Source organism: Thamnophis sirtalis, unplaced genomic scaffold, assembly GCF_051295495.1.
Source record: "Thamnophis sirtalis isolate CommonGarterSnake01/CBP01778 unplaced genomic scaffold, rThaSir2_p1.2 scaffold_3, whole genome shotgun sequence".
Lineage (NCBI taxonomy): Eukaryota > Metazoa > Chordata > Lepidosauria > Squamata > Natricidae > Thamnophis > Thamnophis sirtalis.
Window position 1 is genome coordinate 35,994,567 of NW_028261383.1, and position 21,428 is coordinate 36,015,994.

Consider the following 21,428-nt stretch of genomic DNA (forward strand, 5'->3'; position numbering starts at 1 on the left):
AGGAAATGTGTCGTTTTAAGTGAGGCGGTTGTTCGGTGAGACATCACTTGAGTGCACCAGATTCTGCAACCTTTTTTGCCACGGTTATTAAGTGAGACGTCGCGTGATTGTGTCTTGCAATCTCTCTGTAGGCTTCTCCACTGATTTTGCCTGTGGAAAGCCAGCTGAGAAGGTCTCAAACGGGGATGACATGACTGCAGGACACAGCAGTTGTTGGAAGTACGAGCTGGTTGCCATGTGCCAAGATCACCATCAAATGACCTCAGGGGCGTTAACAATGGATCATAAGAGTAAGGACCAGTTGTAAGTTACGCAGTGTCATTGGAATTCCATTTTTCGCAAAAATGGACGCACAGAGTGTTTGGGACACCTGCAAAGTGCTCCTGGGAGCTGGGGAGGGCAAAAACAAGTGAAAAACAGGTTGCTTTTCTCGAAAATGGGCCCGTTTTCACAAAAAAACGAGTCATGCAGAGGGTTTGGAAGGCCTGTAGATTGCTCCTTGGGACTGGAGAGGGCAAAAACAAGTGAAAACAGGCCTGTTTTTCCACAAAATGGGGGTGCTTTTGCTCTTCCAAGTCCCCAAATCCTTCGAAACTCTCTGCGCGACCTGTTTTTTGCGAAAAACAGGCCTGCTTTTTCTTTGATTTTGCCCTCCCTTAAAAAAACATTTTTCACAAAAAATGGGGTGTTCAGAGCGTTTGGGAGACCTGCAGAGTGCTCAGGTGGCCGGGGAGGGCCAAAATGTTTTTTTTAAATTTACCTGTTCAAAATCTTGGTGCGTCTTATACTCTGGTGTGTTTTATAGTCCAAAAGTACAGTAATCTGACATTGCTTTAGGCAACCACATCACACTGTTGGCTCATATCATCACATCCAAATGGTATTTCCAAGTGTCCCCCTCCCCCACAAGTATCATTTTTAAAGGTGGTGTCTCCCATTCTATATTGAGTTGTTTCTTAGGGACTCTGCAGATGTCTATGTTAAATTTATTTCTGTTATTTTCAGACCATTCCTCTATCAAGATTGGAGTACTAATCACTCCAGTCAACGTTGCAGGTTTGACCAGCGTTCGCTATTCACGCTCGTCCTTTCGCGGTTTCTAAGATGTGCCTCCACGTGCCTTTGCATCCGTGTGTGCACACACGTATGCACAAAACACACACACCCGTTCCAAATTCTCCTTGTAAATCCAGCTGCTCAGTGTGCAAAAGGTACCAAAAAGTTTTCCACTCTCAAGAGGACAAGGCACAAATGATGTTGGTCTGATCAGGTTCTGGTCCGATTCAATCCAACTTGAATTTTATGTTTTTCCGGTTAAAGTTTTGTGAAACACTGTATCAAACTCTTTTTTTTTTTTGGTAGTAAAATACAGATATATATTACAGCTACTGTATTTCCTTTCTCCACCCATCTACCCATTTCCATGAACAGCAATGCCATTTCTCCGGCACAGGTGGTGGAACATGTATTCATGTCTTTGCCTCTTCTCCTTCCACCCGACATCCTCCTGCCCTCCCCCCTCTCCAATGCAGGATAATCTTTTTTTCTGATGGTTCGTACAATGCTAAATAGCCTTGCAGCTTGTGGACTAAAGCTGCTTCCTTGTTCCCAACCGCTAAAACCCTTTACTAAGGTATTTATTTATATATATTTTTTTCTAGAATAAATAATAAAAAAGTGGGAGCTGAAATCTGTGAATAGAACAGAATATGCGTGTCTGGGCCCACAAGGGAGAAAAGCCTTTAATCTGGTTTGTTTAAATGGTTGGGTTTTTTTTTCTTTTTTCCTCTTGGCAACGATTCTCTTGTGTCAAGGAGAACTGAGGCCAGTGCAGCTAAATAATTTGAGGTCATGGATTTTGATGTTCTTGTGGCAACGGCTGGGTCGAATGGCAATGTGTACTACGTTACACTTAGAGATATGGTAAGCTGGCACAAGTGTGTGTGTGTTTGTGTGTGTGTGTGTGTATGTGTGGAAGTCCACCAATTAATCCATCTTGAATGTTGCTATGGGCTTCGACTCTTAAGATGGACTTCATTGCATTTCCCGGCCTTTGACCAGTGAACTTTGAATGAATGACTTTTGAATCGGCTTCCCACGTTTTGGCTTTTCTTGCTTGTCTTTCCTCTCGACTCAGAATTTGGCCGGGGATTTGGAGAGGAAGGTCAACTCCATAAAAATGCTTTCCTCCCCCCCTCCTCTTTTCAGGACCTCAAATTCTCTTGGAACTTACAAAATCCCTTGGAACAATTCAAGTTAACATCACAATACTTGAAGTTTGGTTCTCGTGTAGCGGCACTCGCATTAACAGGGCAGCTTCTTGGCAACCTCACCGTGTTATAGCTTTGGCAGAAACAATAATATGACCATGCTAAAATCGTGGCTGTAGATCTCCTCCATTGGTTATGGGTTTTATCACACTTTACCATTTTACCTGCAGGGTAAAGCTAGACATGCTCTTAATGGCTGTTCTTAAAAGCAATGTTTTGTGTGAATCCGGTCACAAATATAATGCTGGGCAGAAAGGCGGGGGGATAACTTTTTATCCAGTGTCTTTTCCCTGATGAAAACCACTTTCCTGAACTTATTTACCTCCTGAAAGGGTACTTTTCTTTCTGAGAGGAAAAAAGGAGCAGCTTGGGAGCGAAGTCATCAAGACCAAGCCCCTTCAGGTGCCACCATCTTGATTCAAATACCCACCTAATCTGGCTATTAATAGTGGGAGGGGTTGTGACCGGAGATATGCTGTGGCTTCTTTTTGTGTCTTCAAAAATCTGTAATGATACACACACCCCTTTTCCGCACACTTTTTCTCCCTCATCTCACGGGTTCCTTTGGCACTTGATTCTAGTACAACCCAGTTTTAAGCAAGCTTCTCACTGGGACCATTATACCATTTGCTCAGGGTCAGTTTGGCCAGTAACAGTACTGGGCATCCCTCCAAAACATCAGAAGGGAGACCGAATGCTCAGCTATGTGCCTGACACTTGACAGCCATGGGGGATGTTACTGGGGTTTTGTGCCCCAGACACCAGAAATTCTTAGCTCATTTCTGCATTCCCATCTGCTTTTGTTGTTGTTTTGTGATCCACACTTCTTTTCTTCTCCCTCTCTCTTCTCTTCTGGACAACCATTTGACTAGGATGGTATAAGGTCTCCTGCCTTGTGCAGGGGGTTGGACTAGAAGATCTCAGAGGTCCTTTCCAGCCCCATAATTCTAAGTATCTGCCTTTTGGCACACTTTAGGCCCTTAGTTGTCATGGCTGTGAAACAAAAAGCTGTTCTTGGAACCGTTTTCAAGATTACTATTGCTTGTTTCATGGTCATAGTATCTTTAGAGTATCAATAGGCGATATGCTGACAGGAAGTGTGAGGAAAGGGGCTTGATAGGCAAAAATTGCATGTGTCTCTATGACTCCAAGCTGAATCGTATTCCTAGCCTGGAAATCTCTCTGATAAATGGCTTGAGGCCTAATTCGTATGGGAACGAATTAGGTCCACTAATCTGGGACAAAATGGCTACTTCTGAGGAAGCCTCTCAGAATTCAGCCCAAACTGTGAGGGATTAGGTGCTACCCTGCTGCCTGGAGAGAGGCACAACTGTTGAAACATTTAGGACAGCACACTTCTGTCTTAGTTCTTCAATGATACTGTTGAGACTGTGAAAGGGTGGTGGCGGCTGGATTTTTGGGGGCAGGGGAGTCAGTTTCTTAGCTCACTTTTGTCTCTCTGAATGCTCATCCCATCCCACAGGTATAGCTGGCATCACAGCATGGCCCATTTCCTCCTTTCCCTCATGGTTGCCCAGACCCCCACGTTGCTTTTACTCAAGAGGGATGAAGCACCACAGGTTTGAGAGAAGCAGCATTTGGCACGAGCCTCACACCTGAGCTGCCATCCTAGCCAACAGGTGACATCCCTCACCTCAGCCCAATCTTTGGCTCCTTTCTTATGCCCGGCACGGGGAAATGGAGGGGAGATTCTAGCCATGAATTACATTCAGTGTTCAAGGACTCGTCTTGCAGGCTGAGACCGGAGAGGGCCCCATAGCAGTGAGCAGAGAAATATCAGCGGATCGGACCTCTCCCTGTTCCTCCCCCCTCCCCCCCGTCTTGTAGACATCAAGGTGCGGCTGCATCACCTGGGCAGAATGATTGGAAAACTCAAAAGTTCTGGCGGCTGGAATCCCCCGGGGAGAAGGGGATCTGGGCTCACCTTACCCTGTTCAGAGACAATTTCATTTACACCTAAAAGTATCAAACGGGCCAGCCTTGAGCACGGCATGGTACTGAGTGGCCGCAGGGATGAGCAAAGGGGCCAGAGAGTTAAAAACGGGAACCAATGCGGCAGAGAAGATGCCCTGGTAGTTTGTGACGACAGCAGCAGTAGCAGCAACAACAGCGGCAGCGTCTTGGCACCAGCTCTGGCATCACGAGAAGGAGGACCCTGCTGGATGCTTCTCCCAGAAAGGAGGAAATCTTGAAAAGGAAGTATTAAAAATCCCGGCGGCGTCATTCCTTTTTGAGCATGACAGTTGGAATGGGCGCGTTTCCCTCCCCTCAGAAGCAGGAAAGGCAAGTTGGGGAAGCCAATCAGCAGAAGGGAATACGAGTCAAAGCTGGCAGTTCATGAGGGATGACCATGTCTCTGGAAACGGCACGCAGGTGAGGTCGGCGGATTCGGAGACCGTGGAGTAGGGCAGGGGTTCCCCCCCTGGTTGGCAGCCGCAAAAAGAAAGGCCATGAGGGAGATGAGGAGGGAAGGATGAGAGTCCAGTCCAGGTACCAGTGAAAGGGGCTTCTTGCCTCTTCTACATTATATCCTCTGTGAAGATGAAAACATGCGTCAGTAAAAATAATAATAATAATAAATCGATGCTTTCTGCAAAATGGCACGGTTGCACAGGGTTCCGTGTATATAAACTGCACAGAGGTGAGGAAATGCAGGGACCACAAAAACTCTACAACAAGGGTGTCAAAGTCAAGGCCCGTGGGGGAAATCTGGCCTGCAGAGTGCTTAGATCTGACCCTAGAAACAGCGAAGGACCGGCCCGCGGTGCCTCTGCCAGCGAAAATGGAACCCGGGAGGGCCGCTGGCAGAGGGCAAAGAAAAGAAACTGAAAACAAAACAAAAGGAGCAATGTTTCCCCTTTTGCATTTGAGCATGGAGGAAGGGACAGGAAAGGAGAAAGGGAAAGAAGAGAGAGAAAGAAAAAGAAGGGACGGTGGGAAGAGAGCAAGGAAGGAAAAAGAAGAAAAGAGGGGAATGAAGAGGAAAGGAGAATGAAGATGGAAGGAAAAAAGAAGGAAGGAAGGAAGGAAGGAAGGAAGGAAGGAAGGAAGGAAGGAAGGAAGGAAGGAAGGAAGGAAGGAAGGAAAATTATGAGAATGAGGGAGGGTCTGAGGGAAGTCCTGTCTTCGGACTTGACCACCACAGGTGCCTCGACACGAGTGATGTCAAGCTGGCCACGCCCCCACGCACCCCCCCCAAAGTCAAACACAACCCTAATGCGGCCCTCAAAGAAATCGATTTGACACCCCTGCTCTACAACCACCTAACCCTAATTGACTCAGGAATTGCTGGTTTCCATACAATGTGTAAGTTAAAAAAAAATATGCCGCATTTGTGAGGTTTTCCTTCTGGCCATTATACAAAGGGGAGAGGAAGCTGGAGCTGTAGTCCTCTCTTGCTTTGAGGTTTTCTTTTCATTGGGCCTGTCAAGTTTTTATTGATTTGGGGGCCTCGGGTTGTTACTCTTTGTGACCCAGCTGAATGTTGGAAAGTAAATTGTGTGGTTTCTCTGCCCACCAGCAGACTAACCCTCTCAAAACAAACATGGGATGGGAGAAAAGAAGCAAGACGAGTTTAAAAATGGGTTGGATGCTGGGGAAAAATAATCCAGAGGGGAAAAACAACTTAGTGTATGTATCCGTATGCGAGAGGCAATTGGGCTGTGGCTTATGGCTGTTCCCGATGTCTCCATTGTAAGCTCTCTTCGTTTCTGGTCAAGTGACTCAGAACAAAGAGTATGCAGCCACTCTATGCTTCTCACTGTACATGTACATGCATGGTTGCAACATGAGGGGAAAACAGAAATACAGAATCAACCCATAAGCCTCACTCCTGAATCATGCACATACATGCAACATATATGGACATTCTCTGATTGGACATTGGGATGGATAGCTCTCCCTCTCCCTCCCTCCCTCCCCCTCCTCTCCATCTCTTTCTCTTTGTGTGTGTTTCTCTCTCTGTTTCTCTCTCTTCCTCTCTGTCTCTGTCTCTGTCTCTGTCTCTCTCTCTGTCTGTCTCTCTGTCTCTCTCTCTCATACACACAGCCACACACCCAAAATTTATTGCTTCATTACACCGAAGAAAATACAAACTCCTCCTACGGCCACTGCTGCCAAAGGAATTGGTAAGACTTCGAGAAGCTGATTGTATGCGTGAGTTCCTTCTTTTCTCTTGGATGAAGCTGAAATTAATGATCCTATTCTGTGCCTGCAATCAGATTCATTGGCTATGCATGGCCTTGGAGACTGGAGCTCCAATCTCAAGGAAAAGGGGAAACTGCCTCTCAGGCCTTGAAAACGGGTCCCTTCCTAAATTCTTAACTGCAGGCTGATGTCACATTCCCACCCATTCAGATCAGGAAGGTCTCCTGATCTGGAGTCCTTTATTATAATCTCTGAGCAGCTCCCACTCAGATGAAAGAAGAATACAGGTAGTCCTCGACCTACAACTACAACTGACCCCCCACACACCTGTTGCTAAGCAAGAAGTTTGTTGTGAATTTTGCCCCATTTTACGACCTTTCTTGCCACCATTGTTAGGTGAATCATTCCAGTTGTTGTTAATAAAATGGTTGTTAGATGAATCACATGACCCCGAGACTCTGCAATTGTCATAAATATGAGTCAACCGCCAAGCATCTGAATTTTGATCCCACGACCATGGGGGATGCTGCGAGGGGCATAAGTATAAGAAGTGGTCGTAAGTCGCTTTTTTAGTAATGTAACTTTGGACGGTCACTAAATGAACTGTTGGAAATCGAGGACTTCCTGTGCTGCATTGTGCAGAAAATCGGGAAAAGACTGCTTGTGCTCTGCTTAATTACTTAGAATTATACATATAACATACAGGATGGTCTTTGCAACACGTCACAGAATCTGTGAATATTGTAAGACCCACGGTGGCGCAGTGGTTAGAGTGCAGGACTGCAGGCTACTTCTGCTGACTGCCGGCTGCCTGCAATTTGGCAGATCGAATCTCACCAGGCTCAAGGTTGACTCAGCCTCCCATCCTTCCGAGGTGGGTAAAATGAGGACCCAGATTGTTGGGGGCAATTATGCTGACTCTATAAACTGCTTAGAAAGGGCTGTAAAAGCATTATGAAGCAATATGTAAGTCTATTGCTATTGCTGTTGTGGGCTGGGTTAGCTGGAGGTGCTTTAAATATTGAAAACATGGGTTTTTATTCCATGGGTACACCATAAGGCCAGAAAGCTATTAAAGAGCCCTAAGTCCTCCTTAAGAAATCTAAAAAAATGTCTGTACTTTCTTCATTTCCCCCCAAGCATAATAACAGGATATTGGAGTGGTTTGGCTAGCAAATATCCCTTAGCACTCTAGGTGAGTCTGTTTGTTCCTTGGCTGGTTTTCCCCTGGCCTCCCAGGAGCAGAGCAGATCTGACACCGAAGTGACTAAGATGTTCTTTGAGTCGGAGATTCTTAGCCAAAGAGGACAGAAGAACACAGACTCAAGGCTCTTGAGGACGACATAAATGAAATATTCAGGATTGTTATTGTCAGGTTGCCAGTGCAGGTACGGTGGTCCTCGACTTACGACCACAACTGAGCCCGAAGATTATGTTAAGTGTTCTGCGAGACATTCTTAAGTGAGTTTTGCCCCCATTTTACGACCTTTCTTGCCTCAGTTGCTAAGTGAATCATTGCAGTTGATGAGTTAGTAACCCGGTTGTTAAGTGAATCTGTCTTCCCCATTGGCTTTGCTTGTCACAAGGGGATATTCATGATCTTGGGACACAGTAATGGTCGTAAACATGAACCAGTTGCTTAGCATCTGAATTCTGATCACATGATCAGGGGGATGCTGGAAAGGTCGTAACTGTGAAAAATGGTCATAAGTCCCTTTGTTTAGTACTGTTGTAACTTTGAACAGTCACTAAATGAACTGTTGTAAGCTGAGGACTATCTGTGGTGTAGGAGATTTTTCTGTAAACATGCCCAAGGAAAGAAACAATGACCAAAACATGACCTCCCCCATATTCTGAAGACATTAAACTGGCCATAATTTTGAGAACTACCATATTTTTCAGAGTATAAGATGCACCTTTTTCCCTCAAAAAAGAGGCTGAAAATCTAGGTGCGTCTTATACACTGAATACAGCATTTTTGGCCTCCTGAAACCCAGCCCTTCACCAAAATGGCCGTGCATTGCTTGTAGGAGGCTTTCAGAGAGCTCCTGGGGGCTGGGGAGGGCAGAAATGAGCGAAAAAATGCCCAGGAGCACTCTATAAGCTTCCTAATGCCCCCCTTTTTTTTGACAAAAAAACGGGCCGTTTTTGGGAGGTTTGCAGAGTGCAGAAACTTTTTTTTTTAAATTTGCCTCTTCAAAACCTTGGTGCATCTTATACTCTGAAAAATATGGTATTTCAGGAAGAAGCATTGAGGTTGGGGAATATCAGCCCCAGAATTGGTTAAATAGAGATGAATGTTCATGTATGTGTGTGTGTATGTATGTATGTATGTATGTATGTATGTATGTATGTATGTCAAAACGTTTCTCCAGAAAGAAGAATGAGGTAGACAAGAGCCCTTGATAACATAAATGTGGGAGTGTACATTTCCTCTTCCTCCCCAAAAGGATTTGATCAACTACAACACAACATTCTCCTAACACAATTACACACTGGTGAACAAGGACAAGACAAGACTCAAATAGGCCCCTATGAACACAGGCTGTGAACACCAGGCCACACCAACACAGAGAACTTACCGCAGTGCCAACAAAATCTGTTGAAGATATTAAAAAAAGAAAATAAGTTAGGATTGTGGTGCGGGTCGCCCAATTTTCCTACCACTGTCTTGGGCCTATTCGGGTGACGGCATGTGGATTCTAAATAGGCTAGAAGTGTGCATTGAATGTTGTGTGTAACCTGAAAAGGTAGCCAAAAGGGTGGCATCTTGGATTGTTTGGGGCTAATGATGTTGTGCCAATGAATCCTAAACAGTAAAGAGCCCTGGTGGCACAGTGGTTAGAATGCAGTAGAATAGAATACAATAATTACTTTATTGTCACTTTAAAAGTACACTAATCTGCAGGCATTAAAATGAAATGTTATTGCATACAGCTCTCAGGGTCACCACCTCCAATATAAACATGACAAAATGCATACATACAGTACATACCAGCGGTGGGTTGCAGGCAGTACGTCCTGGTACATGGGTACTGGTGCCTGCCGGAAGCAGAAGCCACTGTACCAGAACTGTGTTTTGATGGCCCCGCCCACCCACCCTCGTTCCTTACCTGTATTTGAAGGAAATGGGCCATTTGCACACGCATGCGCAGCTTACGGCACTTGTGTGACGCTCCGTCGAGCAGCTGGAGCATCGCAGGCAGTGAGTGTGCATGCGTGCACAGTGCGCGTGCCCATGGTGCACGCCCAGCTCCCGTTGCAGTATACCGGTTGCAACGGGAGCCAAAACCCACTACTGGTACATACATACATACATTATTGCAGGCTAATTCACGGCTGACTGCCAGGAGTTCGATCCTGACCAGCTCAAGGTTTTCTCAGCCTTCCATCCTTCCAAGGTGGATAAAATGATGATCCAGATTGTTGGGGCAGGCAATAAGCTGATTCTGTAAACTACTTTGAGAGGGCTTAAAGCACTATGAAGCTGTATGTACTGTATTTTTGGAGTATAAGACACACCTTTTTTCCTCAAAAAAAGAGGCTGAAAATCTGGGTGGATCTTATACACCGAATACAGCATTTTTTGCCTCCTGAAGCCCCGCCCCTTCACCGAAATAGCCATGCATAGCCTTATGGAGGCTTTCAGAGAGCTCCTGAGGACTGGAGAGGGCAGAAATGAGCAAAAAAATGAGCCATTTTGTACCCCCCAGCCCCCAGCAGCACTCCATAAGCCCCATAAGGCTATACATGCAATTTCTTTGACACAAAATGGGCCCATTTTCATGAAAAATGAGCCTTTTTTGCTCATCTTTGCCCCCACCCCGAGTACTCTGCAAGCCCCCTCCCAAGGCTATTCATACCTTTTTTTTTTTTTAAAAAGGGCCCATTATTGCGAAAAACAGGCCATTTTTGGGGAGTTTGCAGAATGCAAACACTTCCCCCCCCCCTTTTGGAAAGGTTTTTAACTGATTGATGAGAATTAAATTGATCAAGTGCTGTGCCAATAAAAACAAAGTCTTAGATGCTGCAGATTGTCAGCAATTTCCTTCTCCAGCACATGGATAAATACACCTGGAAACATCTACCTACCTACATACTCTCTCTCTCTCTCTCTCTCTCTCTCTCTCTCTCTCTTTCTCCCTCTCTCTCTCCCTACCTACTGTATTTCTCTCTCTCTCTCTCTCTTCCTACCTACCTACTCCCTCTCTCTCCCTACCTATCTACTGTATTCCTCTATCTATTTCTTTCTATTTCTTTCTCTATATCCCTACTTACCTACAATCTCTCTCTCTCCCACCTACCTACCGTATCTCTCTCTCCCTCTATCTACCTGTCTACCTACCTACCTACCTACCTACTCTCTCTCTCCCTACCTATCTACTGTATTTTTTCTCTCTCTATCCTTCTCTCTCTCTATCCCTCTACCTACCTACCTACCTACCTACCTACCCTCTTTCTCTCCCTACCTACCTACTGTATTTCTCTCTCTCTCTATCCCTTTATCTACCTACCTAACTACTCTCTTTCTCCCTACCTACCTACTATATTTCTCTCCCTCCATCTACCTACTTTTTTTAAAAAAAATTGCCTCTTCAAAACTTTGGTGTGTCTAATACTCTGGTGCGTCTTATATTCTGAAAAATACGGTATATCTGGACTAGACTGTATTGTATCTCTGTGTCATATACTATATGTGGGTACATGGGTATAGACCAGTGGTGAGTTCCTACCGGTTCGGACTGGTTTGGCCAAACCGGTAGTAGCTTGGTGGCCTGGGTTGCTGGAATCAGCAGCGATTCAGGCCTGCCATGCTCCCGAACCTGTTCTCCCGCCTATGGCGCCGCCATTTTGTTTTTTGCTTCTGTGCATGTGCAGAGCAATTTTCATTGTACTGCGCATCAAGCGGAGGTGCGCATATAGCCCGCACAATGGCAACAGTGACTGTTGGAACCCACCACTGGTATAGACATAGTTTTGTATTTATTTATTTAGTCATTTATTTATGTAGTCATGTTTATGTAGTGTATAGGGACGCAGTGGCTCAGTGGCTAAGCTGCTGAGCTTGTCAATCAGAAAGGTCGGCAGCTCGAATCACTAGCGCCGCATAACTGAGTGAGCTCCCGTTACTTGTCCCAGCTTCTGCCAACCTAGCAATTCAAAAGCATGTAAAAATGCAAGTAGAAAAATAGGAACCACCTTTGGTGGGAAGGTAACAGTATTCTGTGCGCCTTTGGCTTTTAGTCATGCCGGCCACATGACCACGGAGACATCTCCGGACAGCGCTGACTCTTCGGCTTTGAAATGGAGATGAGCACCACCCCTAAAGTCAGAACGACTAATATATATGTACGAGGGAAACCTTTACCTTTTACCTATGTAGTGTATATTGGAGGTGGAGACCTTTTGAGAGCTGTATGCAACGGAATTTCATTTTAATGTATGCCGATTAGTGTACATTTAAAGTGACAATAAAGTTATTCTAAGTCTATGTGAGTCTAAGTGCTACTGCTATTGCTAATTATTCAGAAGCAAGGACAGTGGTTTTAAGGGGATGCGCTTCCTCACAAATGTCTTTGAAGACCACCGTGTCTCATTTAGTTTAGCGTTCTCTTAATGCACTATTAGACAAGGACTGTTTTTCATCTAGAATTTCTGTAGAGACGCTGAAATTGTCTTTTAGTCCTTAAAAACGAGGCAGGGTTTCCAGCAGCAACCCGCCATTCTTTCATTATTCCTTTTGCCATTTTGTTCTTCCAAAACTGATGCTTTCTTTTTGTTAAGGAGCCCATCAAGCTCTCCCTCTCCACCGTCGCTGCCTGAAATTCAATACAGATGGACCAGACAGAATTGCCAGCTCTTCAGTGGGCTGTTTTAGGTGTGAATTTAGAAGGAATTTAATCTGCAGTAGGGAAGTTTTGCAAAGCATAGGAATAATCACGGCTGCCAACTAACTGCAGAAGGCAATGGTTGAAAACCTGCCAGTCGACATCAGGCTATTTTAGTTGAGGGGGGGGTGAGGGGGAAAGAAGCATTTGTGGAAGTTTCTAAAAAAAGACCAGCAGCATGGCTAGGACCTATCCTTTGGATGGGGACTTTCAAGCGCCTTATGGGCTCTCGGGCACCAACCACCTGAGTCTCCATCCATAAGCTTTGAACAGAGGGAGCACAAATAGCTCCAACTTGAAAAGGTGGCAGTATTTGGAGGTAGAATTAAAAGTGGGTGGGGTGATATAGTATATAAAATCACCAGAATAGAATAGAATTAATTAGAATTAGAATTAGAATTAGAATTAGAATTAGAATTAGAATTAGAATTAGAATTAGAATTAGAATTAGAATTAGAATAGAGAATAGAGAAAAGAATAGAATAATTAGAATAGAATAGAATTAGAATAGAGAATAGAATTAGAATTAGAATAGAGAATAGAATAGAACAGAGTAGAGAATAGAATTAGAATAGAGGAACAGACTAGACTAAACTAAACTAGAATAGAATAGAATTAGAATAGAGAATAGAATAGAATAAGAATTAGAATAGAATATAATTAGAATAGAGAATAGAATAGAACAGAATAGAGAATAGAATAGAACAGAATAGAGAAAGAATAGAATTGGAATAGAGAAATAGAATAGAGAATAGAATAGAATTAGAATAGAGGAACAGACTAGACTAGACTAAACAAGAATAGAATAGAATAGAATTAGAATAGAGAATAGAGAATAGAGAATAGAGAATAGAGAATAGAGAATAGAGAATAGAGAATAGAGAATAGAGAATAGAGAATAGAGAATAGAGAATAGAGAATAGAGAATAGAGAATAGAGAATAGAGAATAGAGAATAGAATAGAATAGAATTAGAATTAGAATAGAATTAGAATAGAATAGAATTAGAATAGAATAGAATTAGAATAGAGAATAGAATAGAACAGAATAGAGAACAGAATAAAATAGAACAGAATAGAGAATAGAATAGAATTAGAATAGAGAAATAGAATAGAATAGAACAGAATAGAGAACAGAATAAAATAGAATAGAATAGAGAATAGAATAGAATAGAATTAGAATAGAAGAACAGACTAGAGTAGTCTAAACGAGAATAGAATAGAATTAGAATAGAGAATAGAGAATAGAGAATAGAGAATAGAGAATAGAGAATAGAGAATAGAGAATAGAGAATAGAGAATAGAGAATAGAGAATAGAGAATAGAGAATAGAGAATAGAGAATAGAGAATAGAGAATAGAATAGAATAAGAATTAGAATAGAATTAGAATAGAATTAGAATAGAATAGAATTAGAATAGAATAGAATTAGAATAGAGAATAGAATAGAACAGAATAGAGAACAGAATAAAATAGAACAGAATAGAGAATAGAATAGAATTAGAATAGAGAAATAGAATAGAACAGAATAGAGAACAGAATAAAATAGAACAGAATAGAGAATAGAATAGAATTAGAATTAGAATAGAGAAATAGAATAAAATAGAGAATAGAATAGAATTAGAATTAGAATAGAGAAATAGAATAGAACAGAATAGAGAACAGAATAAAATAGAACAGAATAGAGAATAGAATAGAATTAGAATTAGAATAGAGAAATAGAATAGAATAGAACAGAATAGAGAACAGAATAAAATAGAACAGAATAGAGAATATAGAATAGAATTAGAATTAGAATAGAGAAATAGAATAGAATAGAACAGAATAGAGAACAGAATAAAATAGAACAGAATAGAGAATAGAATAGAATTAGAATAGAGAAATAGAATAAAATAGAGAATAGAATAGAATTAGAATTAGAATAGAGGAACAGACTAGACTAGACTAGAATAGACTAGACTAGAATAGTCCTATACTATTTCAGTTAAGTGACTGTCTAGACCAGGAGTGTCAAACCTGATCATGTCACGTGATGTATCATAACATATTGTGAATTTTTTTACCTTTGTGGAGCTGAGGTGGGTGTGTCTGTGTGTGAGAGACGCATCCTGCCCTTGGGCTGCCAGTTTGACAGGCCTGGTCTAGACTCTTCTTAAAAACCTCCAGTGATGGAGCACCCACGATTTCTGGAGGCAAGTTCCACTGGTTAATTGTCCTCACTGTCAGGAAGCTTCTCCTTAAACGTATTGGGTAATCAGGGAAGTGGCTCACAAATCCATGGATGATCAGACCCCTGGCGGCTTATTATTCCTTTAACCATGCAGGCAGCCTTCGACTTACAACCATTCTTTTAACAACCGTTGGAAGTCACGAAGGCATTGAAAAAAAGTGACCCAACAGATCCTTATACGGGTAGTCCTCAACGTACGCCCACAATGGAGCCCAAAATCTATGCTTGTTAAGTGAGAAATGTGTTAACTGAGGTTTGCCCCCATTTTACGACTTTTCTCACCCCGTTTGTTAAGTGAATCACTGCTGTTGTTATAGTAGGAACACGGTTGTTAAGTGAATCTGGTTTTCCCATTGACCTTGCTGATCAGAAGGTCACAAAAGGGGGATCATGTGACCTCCCCAGGATGCTACAAATCGTCATAAATATGAGTCAGTTGCCAAGCAACTGAATTTTGATCACGTGACCACGGGGATATGGAAATGGTTGTATGTGTGAAAAACAGTCCACAGTCACTTTTTTCCAGTGGCATTGTAACTTTGCACGGTCACTAAATGAACTGTTGCAAGTTGAGGACTTACCTGTATTTAAAGAAGTTGTCTTTAAATAACAGCTGTCAGGAAGTGTCAAGCGGGAATTGGCTTGTTGTCCCAATCATATCACAATTATGAGCTTATGCAGTGGAATATTATGATTAGTACATTTGGTTAGCAGTTGCCTAACAATGAATAGAGGGACTCGGTGGCTCAGTGGCTAAGATGCTGAACTTGTCGGTCAGAAAGGTCGGCAGTTTGGCGGTTCAAATCCCTAGCGGAGCGTAACTGAGTGAGCTCCCATTACTTGTCCTAGCTTCTGCCAACTAGCAGTTCGAAAGCATGTAAAAATGCAAGTAGAAAAAAATAGGAACCACCTTTGGTGGGAAGGTAATAGGGTTCCTTGAGCCTTCGCTGTTTAGTCATGCCGGCCACGGAGACGTCTTCAGACAGCGCTGGCTCTTAGGCTTAGAAACAGAGATGAGCACCACCCCCTAGAGTCAGGAACGACTAGCACATATGTTTGAGGGGAACCTTTACATTTTTAACAATGAATATTGGTATATAGACAGACCTTTGACCTGTAATGGCCCAGATAAACTGCATAGAGAATTTTCTCTGGATGTCTTTCCACATATAAATGGAAAGGGGATTGATTTGCTTGGTTTTTTTTTAATTATTTCTTCCCATCGTTATTTCTTGCTGTTTCAGCATTTGGTTCTTGCTGGCAAGTCTGCCTTTCCTTAATATAAACAGATGGAGCGAACCCAGAGTCCAGGAGATTTATTCTGATTAATTAAATTTCCAATTAGGCACCTTTGGTTCCCTGGCTTTCATCTGAAACTTGGCAAGATCAGGGGAAGAAAGGCAGGGGGGGGGGGAATCTACATTTCCTCTCAACTAGGAGGGGGTGGGGGTGGAAATAGGACTGACCTCATGTCACACAGGCAGCTTCAAATGCTTAATGAGCTTCTGAATCTGGACTTGTCTATTCATTACCTGACACTTTTATCTGCTCCTCCAAGTGAGATACAACTTTGAGCAGCACAAGAAAAGAAAAGATGTTTCTATTATCCATTCTTTTCAAATCATCAAAATCATAAGTGCGTTTTTCCCCTTTCCATGAAAGAAGTCTGGAAAGGGTTTCCATCCAATAAATGTAGATACAATATTGGGTTTTTTTTCCCCCTCCCAAGCAAAGAAGTCAATTTACCCATCTCTACCAGCTCCAGGGACATGCAGTCACTAGAGGCAAGGCAGGCGGAGCCTCACCAGTCTCCTCAGGAAAAAGAAAGAAATTTAAATATTTTTTAAAAAATAATTAAAGCCAAGATAGTTGCTACCAGATTCCAGGTCACAGTGGCTTGGTGTCTGCTTAGTGTTAACCAAAGCAGGAGGCGAGAGAACTAGGCGGGGCGTTCCGGGCGAAGGAGGGGCGGTGGTGGTGGCAGCAGCTGCTTTAAGCGCTGCCTTGTCTCGCAGCCAGGGCTGGCACGCGCTCCTGCGAGAGCCTCTGCGTAGCGCCAGGAGGCCGCGGAGAAGCTTTGCTCCGCTTCTCACCCAGCCTTCCCCCAGAGGCGATCCGGGACTTCCAGCGGTGGAACTTGGAGAAGCAGCGGCCGGGGCAGCGGGTGGGCGGCGGCATCGGGGGCGGTGGGGCAGTTTGCCTCACGGAAGCTGCCAAGCGCCTTTGCTGCAGACCCGGGGGCTTGGCTGCTCCCGCGATGCAAATCCCACCCACCCCGCCGAGGCCGACCACTGCCCTGCTGAGCTGCTTCGCAAAAGAATGCCCAGCTGAGCCTCACCAGGCATAAACTTCACCGCACGTCACTGACCAGCTCCATCTACTTCACCAACTATTCCTCTATTGTGGGTGGTGTCAAACTTTTCCTCGTTTGAGCATGTAGTAATCTTGCTGCGATTGTCATATGTGACAATATTCATGACTGGGAGAGACATGGTAACAAGGTCAGCCAATAAATAGGCATAGCAACTAAGTCAGCCAATGGGATCTTAAACAGATCTGAGTCTGTGCTGAGAATCGAAACAAAAACCACTCTGTCTGCTCTGAACTCTGAAATGAAACTGTTTTCACCTGCTTGTGTTCTGCTTATAACTTCTACCACTTCTACCACTTTGAAAGAATCTTCTATTGGTATTGTACATTTATTCATCAGTCATTATGTGTATAAAGAAGTTAATGAATCTGGCTGATATCTGTATGTGTTTTCTGGATTTGATTTTTCTGCAACAAATTCTGACATCATATATATATAAACTAAGTTCTTTCCTAGCTATCCTTTTGTCCCAAAAGTTGTACATTAGTCTTTAAAATAATTGATTTGGCTTTTTCTCATTTCCTCTGTAAAATGTCCCTTCATCAGAGGTGAAATTCAGCAGGTTCTGACAGGTTCTGGAGAACCGGTAGCAGAAATTTTGAGTAGTTCGAAGAACCAGCCAATACCACCGCTGGCTTGTCCCAGAGCGTGACCTGTCAAAACCGCGGTCCACTAAAGCGCGCCCGATTAAAGCGCGTACCTGACGTCATCAGCAGCGCGACAAATACGACCACGGAGAAAAAAGGGTGCTTTAAAAAGCGCTTTTAAAGCAAGCCAATTCACATAAAGGTAAGGGTTAGGTTTAGGGTTAGGGTTAGGTTAAGGGTTAGGGTTAGGTTTAGGGTTACGTTAAGCGTTAGGGTTAGGTTTAGGGTTAGGTTAAGGGTTAGCGTTAGGTTTAGCGTTAGGTTAAGGGTTAGGTATAGGGTTAGGTTTAAGGTTAGGTTAAGGGTTAGGCTTAGGGTTAGGTTTAGGGTTAGGTTTGGGGGGGTTAGGTTTAGATTTACGCGTTAATTTTAAGTTTACCGCTCACAGCGTGCTGTTTTCGTCACGCTGTGATGACGTCACGTACATGCTTTCGTCGAGCGCGCTTTAGTCTACCGCGGTTTTGTGGTGGAACCGTCCCAGAGTGGGGTGGGAATGGGGATTTTGTAATATCTTTCCCCCAGGAGTGGGCAGGGAATGAAGATTTTGTAGTATCCTTCCCCTGCTACGCCCACCAAGCCATGCCCACAGAACCAGTAGTAGAAAAAAATTGAATTTCACCACTGCCCTTCATGTTGTCCATATTTCCAGCAAAGATTCAAGATCTCTTTATAGATTCTAGATTCCAGATAATTTCTCTGTGAGTAATACCAATGCTACTTTCCCTTTTAAGGCTAGAACAAAATGAAAGATTTAATGCTTTTGATCTTTTTGTAAACATAGTGATAGAGATAATTTAGAAACTATCCTAATTCAAAGGAAATCCGAAGCTTCTCCTTACTATTTTTTATCGTTTGTTCCTGTACTTTGCTTTCTCTTTCTTCATTTTATTTATTTCCGTATTAATTTTCTTCTCTCCAAAATATATTGGTTAGATTTGGTGCTGCCCAAAAACTAGAGGCCACTAATTTAACGTTTAATAAAACTTATACTAAAAAAAGGAAAAAAAGGAAAGATGCACAGGAGATGTGATTTTATCTTATAGGATAAGATAAAATAGGATATAAGATAAAATCCTTTTAGATAAAAATATTGTTTTAGATATCCTATAATATAATATTTTAAAATCCTTTTAGATATCCTATAAGATAAAATCCTTTTTGTGATAGCAGGGATGGTGGGGCAGAAGTTGCTGGGTTTGCCAATACAACTTGATTATCAAGATTTTATTTATTTTATTTTATTTATTTATTTCGCCAAGCATGTATTAGATAAGATATATATGTATAAACATGATTTTGAATACATGAAATGGAGGATAATAATAGTAATAGTAATAATGATAATGATAATGATAAGGAGGAGAAGGAGAAGGAGGAGGAGGAGGAGGAGGAGGAGAAGAAGAAGAAGAAGAAGAAGAAGAAGAAGAAGAAGAAGAAGAAGAAGAAGAAGAAGAAGAAGAAGAAGAAGAAGATGATGATAATTCATTTGGGAGGAGGGGCAGACAAAGTTTGTGCAATGAACTGGATACAGTTGTGATACTTAAAATATTGGATTAAAGCCCTAGATCCGTAATAGTGAACCTATGGCACGTATGCCCCAAGTGGCGCCCAGAGCCATGTTGGCTGCCACGTGTGGTTTCGCCCATTCCTCTTCCAGGTTTCTGGCATGCCTGCGTGCATGTCGATCAGCTGGTTTTTGCGTGTGCAGCAGTGTTGAAAACCGGAAGAGCTGGTCTTCCGGTTTCCGTTGTGCGCATCCGCGCCGGCCAGCTGATCAACACACGGGCATGCGTGCCACTAACCAGAAGACAAGCTGGCCGGGGTACATGCGCACACCGGAAGCTGGAAGTTCATTTCCCAGCGTGCGCATGCCCACTTGGCAGCTTCTCTTCCGGGGCGTGTCCTGATAAGCGTGCGAGCACTCCCTTTTTGGCACTTGGTGCTAAAAAGGTTCGCTATCTCTACCCTAGATGGCTGGGAACTTGATTGTCTGCTGAACAGCTGCTCCTCATATGAAGATGCACAGTGATTCAGTACAGCAAGGGGGACTCTTCCAAAGAAGCTAATGTTGGCAGAAGGTTGACCCTGCCAGAAGGGCCCTCTCTTATCTGACTTCCAAGCCATAGAAGAATTGTTTGGCTCCCAGCATTTAGCAGGTCAGCTTTGCCATGAAATTAATAGCTTACTTAGTGGTGCTGTGGCTCAGTGACTTAATGATGCTGGAGATGGTCTTGGCTCTGGCAGTTCGAGCTCAAGCACTGAGTAGCGTAACAGGGTGAACTCCTGTTACCCACCTCAGCTTCTGTCCACCTAGGAGTTTGAAAGCATGTTCTGTGCAAGTAGAAAGATAGGCATCACTTTGGCAGGGAGACGAGTTGATACTCTGTGTGGGCAGTCAGATTCCTAACCACTTTGAACCTTCCTGGTGGCAACATCCACTTGCGAGGCAGCTTTGGGAGGGGGGGCGGGGTCTTGGGTGACACTGCAGGAAAAGCTGCTCATCTTTCTCTCTGGTATGAAGGCAGATTGCCCTCCTGTGGCACAACGTAGGAAAGCACGCAAGCATGTCCTCTAGCAGGGCTGGTACCTTGGCAAGCCAAACTAAGGTAAAGATTCCCTTCACACATATGTGCTAGTTGTTCCCAACTCTAGGGGGTGATGCTCATCTCTGTTTCAAAGCCAAAGAGCCAGCGCTGTCCGAAGACATCTGAGTGGTTATGTGGCCGGCATGACTAAACACTGAAGGTGCACGGAATGCTGTTACCTTCCCACCAAAGGTGGTTCCTGTTTTTCTACTTGCATTTTTATGTGCTTTCGAACTGCTAGGTTGGTAGAAGCTGGGACAAGTAATGGGAGCTCACTCCATTACGCAACACTAGAGATTCGAGCTGCCGAACTGCCGAACCGCCGACCTTTCTGATTGACAAGCTCAGTGGCTTAGCCATTGAGCCACCACTACCATGCAATAGTTTGGTGGTCTCCTGGCTACTATAACAATGCCATACACTAACAACAATAACAATAGCTCAACTTTTAGTAGTTGATTTTACTTGAATGTGTATTTCAATTATATTCATTCTGTTTTTTTAAAAACTGTATATTTGTTGTTGTCTTAGAGCAGGGGTCAGCAATCCGCGGCTCTAGAGCCGCATGTGGCTCTTTTATCCCTCTGCTGTGGCTCCCTGTCGTGGTTGGCTCCACAATTGATAGGGCTTTAAGTTAGGACAGGTAGAGGGAAAAGAACGCGGTGCTAGGAGGAGACTCTATAGTGGAGGAACCAAACTTCTGGTCAGCAGAAGAAAAAGGACGCTGTGCTAGGAGGAGACTCTATGGTGGGGAAACTGGACTTCCGGTTGGCTCCAGAATTGAACTGGGGGCTTCCGGTTAGGACCTTTGTGGCTTTTTGAGTGTGTAAGGTTGCCGACCCCTCTCTTAGAGCTTTGAAACAAACAGAAAGGTGGAGGATGTATGCAATAATAAAGGGAAGTGCTATAACTTCCCATTAGTTTTCTCCTTTTTTGCAAACTGAAAATTGGGTGGGCAAAAGTGCCACCCCAACTTCAGGAATTAAGGGACCAATGGGAAGTGGTCCTGAATCAGTGCCATCTCCTATTAATGCCTGCTGAAGCCTTATGTTTTTCCCAAACTCTGAATAAGCAGGTAGTCCTCAACTTACAACCACAATTGAGCCCAATATTTATGTTAAGTCAGAAATCGGTTAAGTGAGTTTTGCCCCATTTTACGACTTTTCTTGCCACATTTGTTAAGCGAATCACTGCAGTTGTTAAATTAAGAACATAGGTGAATCTGGCTTCCTCGTGGATTTTGCTTGTCAGAAAGTCGCAAAAGGGGATTGTA

General features: G+C 43.4%; 1 protein-coding gene across 2 annotated transcripts in view; it reads right to left on the minus strand.

The window, feature by feature from the left end:
- Positions 1-1,376: 1,376 nt before the first annotated feature.
- Positions 1,377-21,428, minus strand: part of LHFPL4 (LHFPL tetraspan subfamily member 4) — an 81,290-nt gene continuing 61,238 nt past the window's right edge. Inside the window, exons 3-4 of one of the 2 annotated variants that reach the window (XM_087708674.1) lie at positions 9,020-9,036; positions 1,377-4,824 (exon numbers count right to left, since the gene is read on the minus strand). In XM_087708674.1, coding sequence (XP_087564800.1) covers positions 4,816-4,824; positions 9,020-9,036 — 26 coding nt within the window. In that variant the 3' untranslated portion in view covers positions 1,377-4,815. The remainder of the gene's footprint in view (positions 4,825-9,019; positions 9,037-21,428) is intronic. The other variant, XM_087708675.1, reaches the window with a different exon arrangement.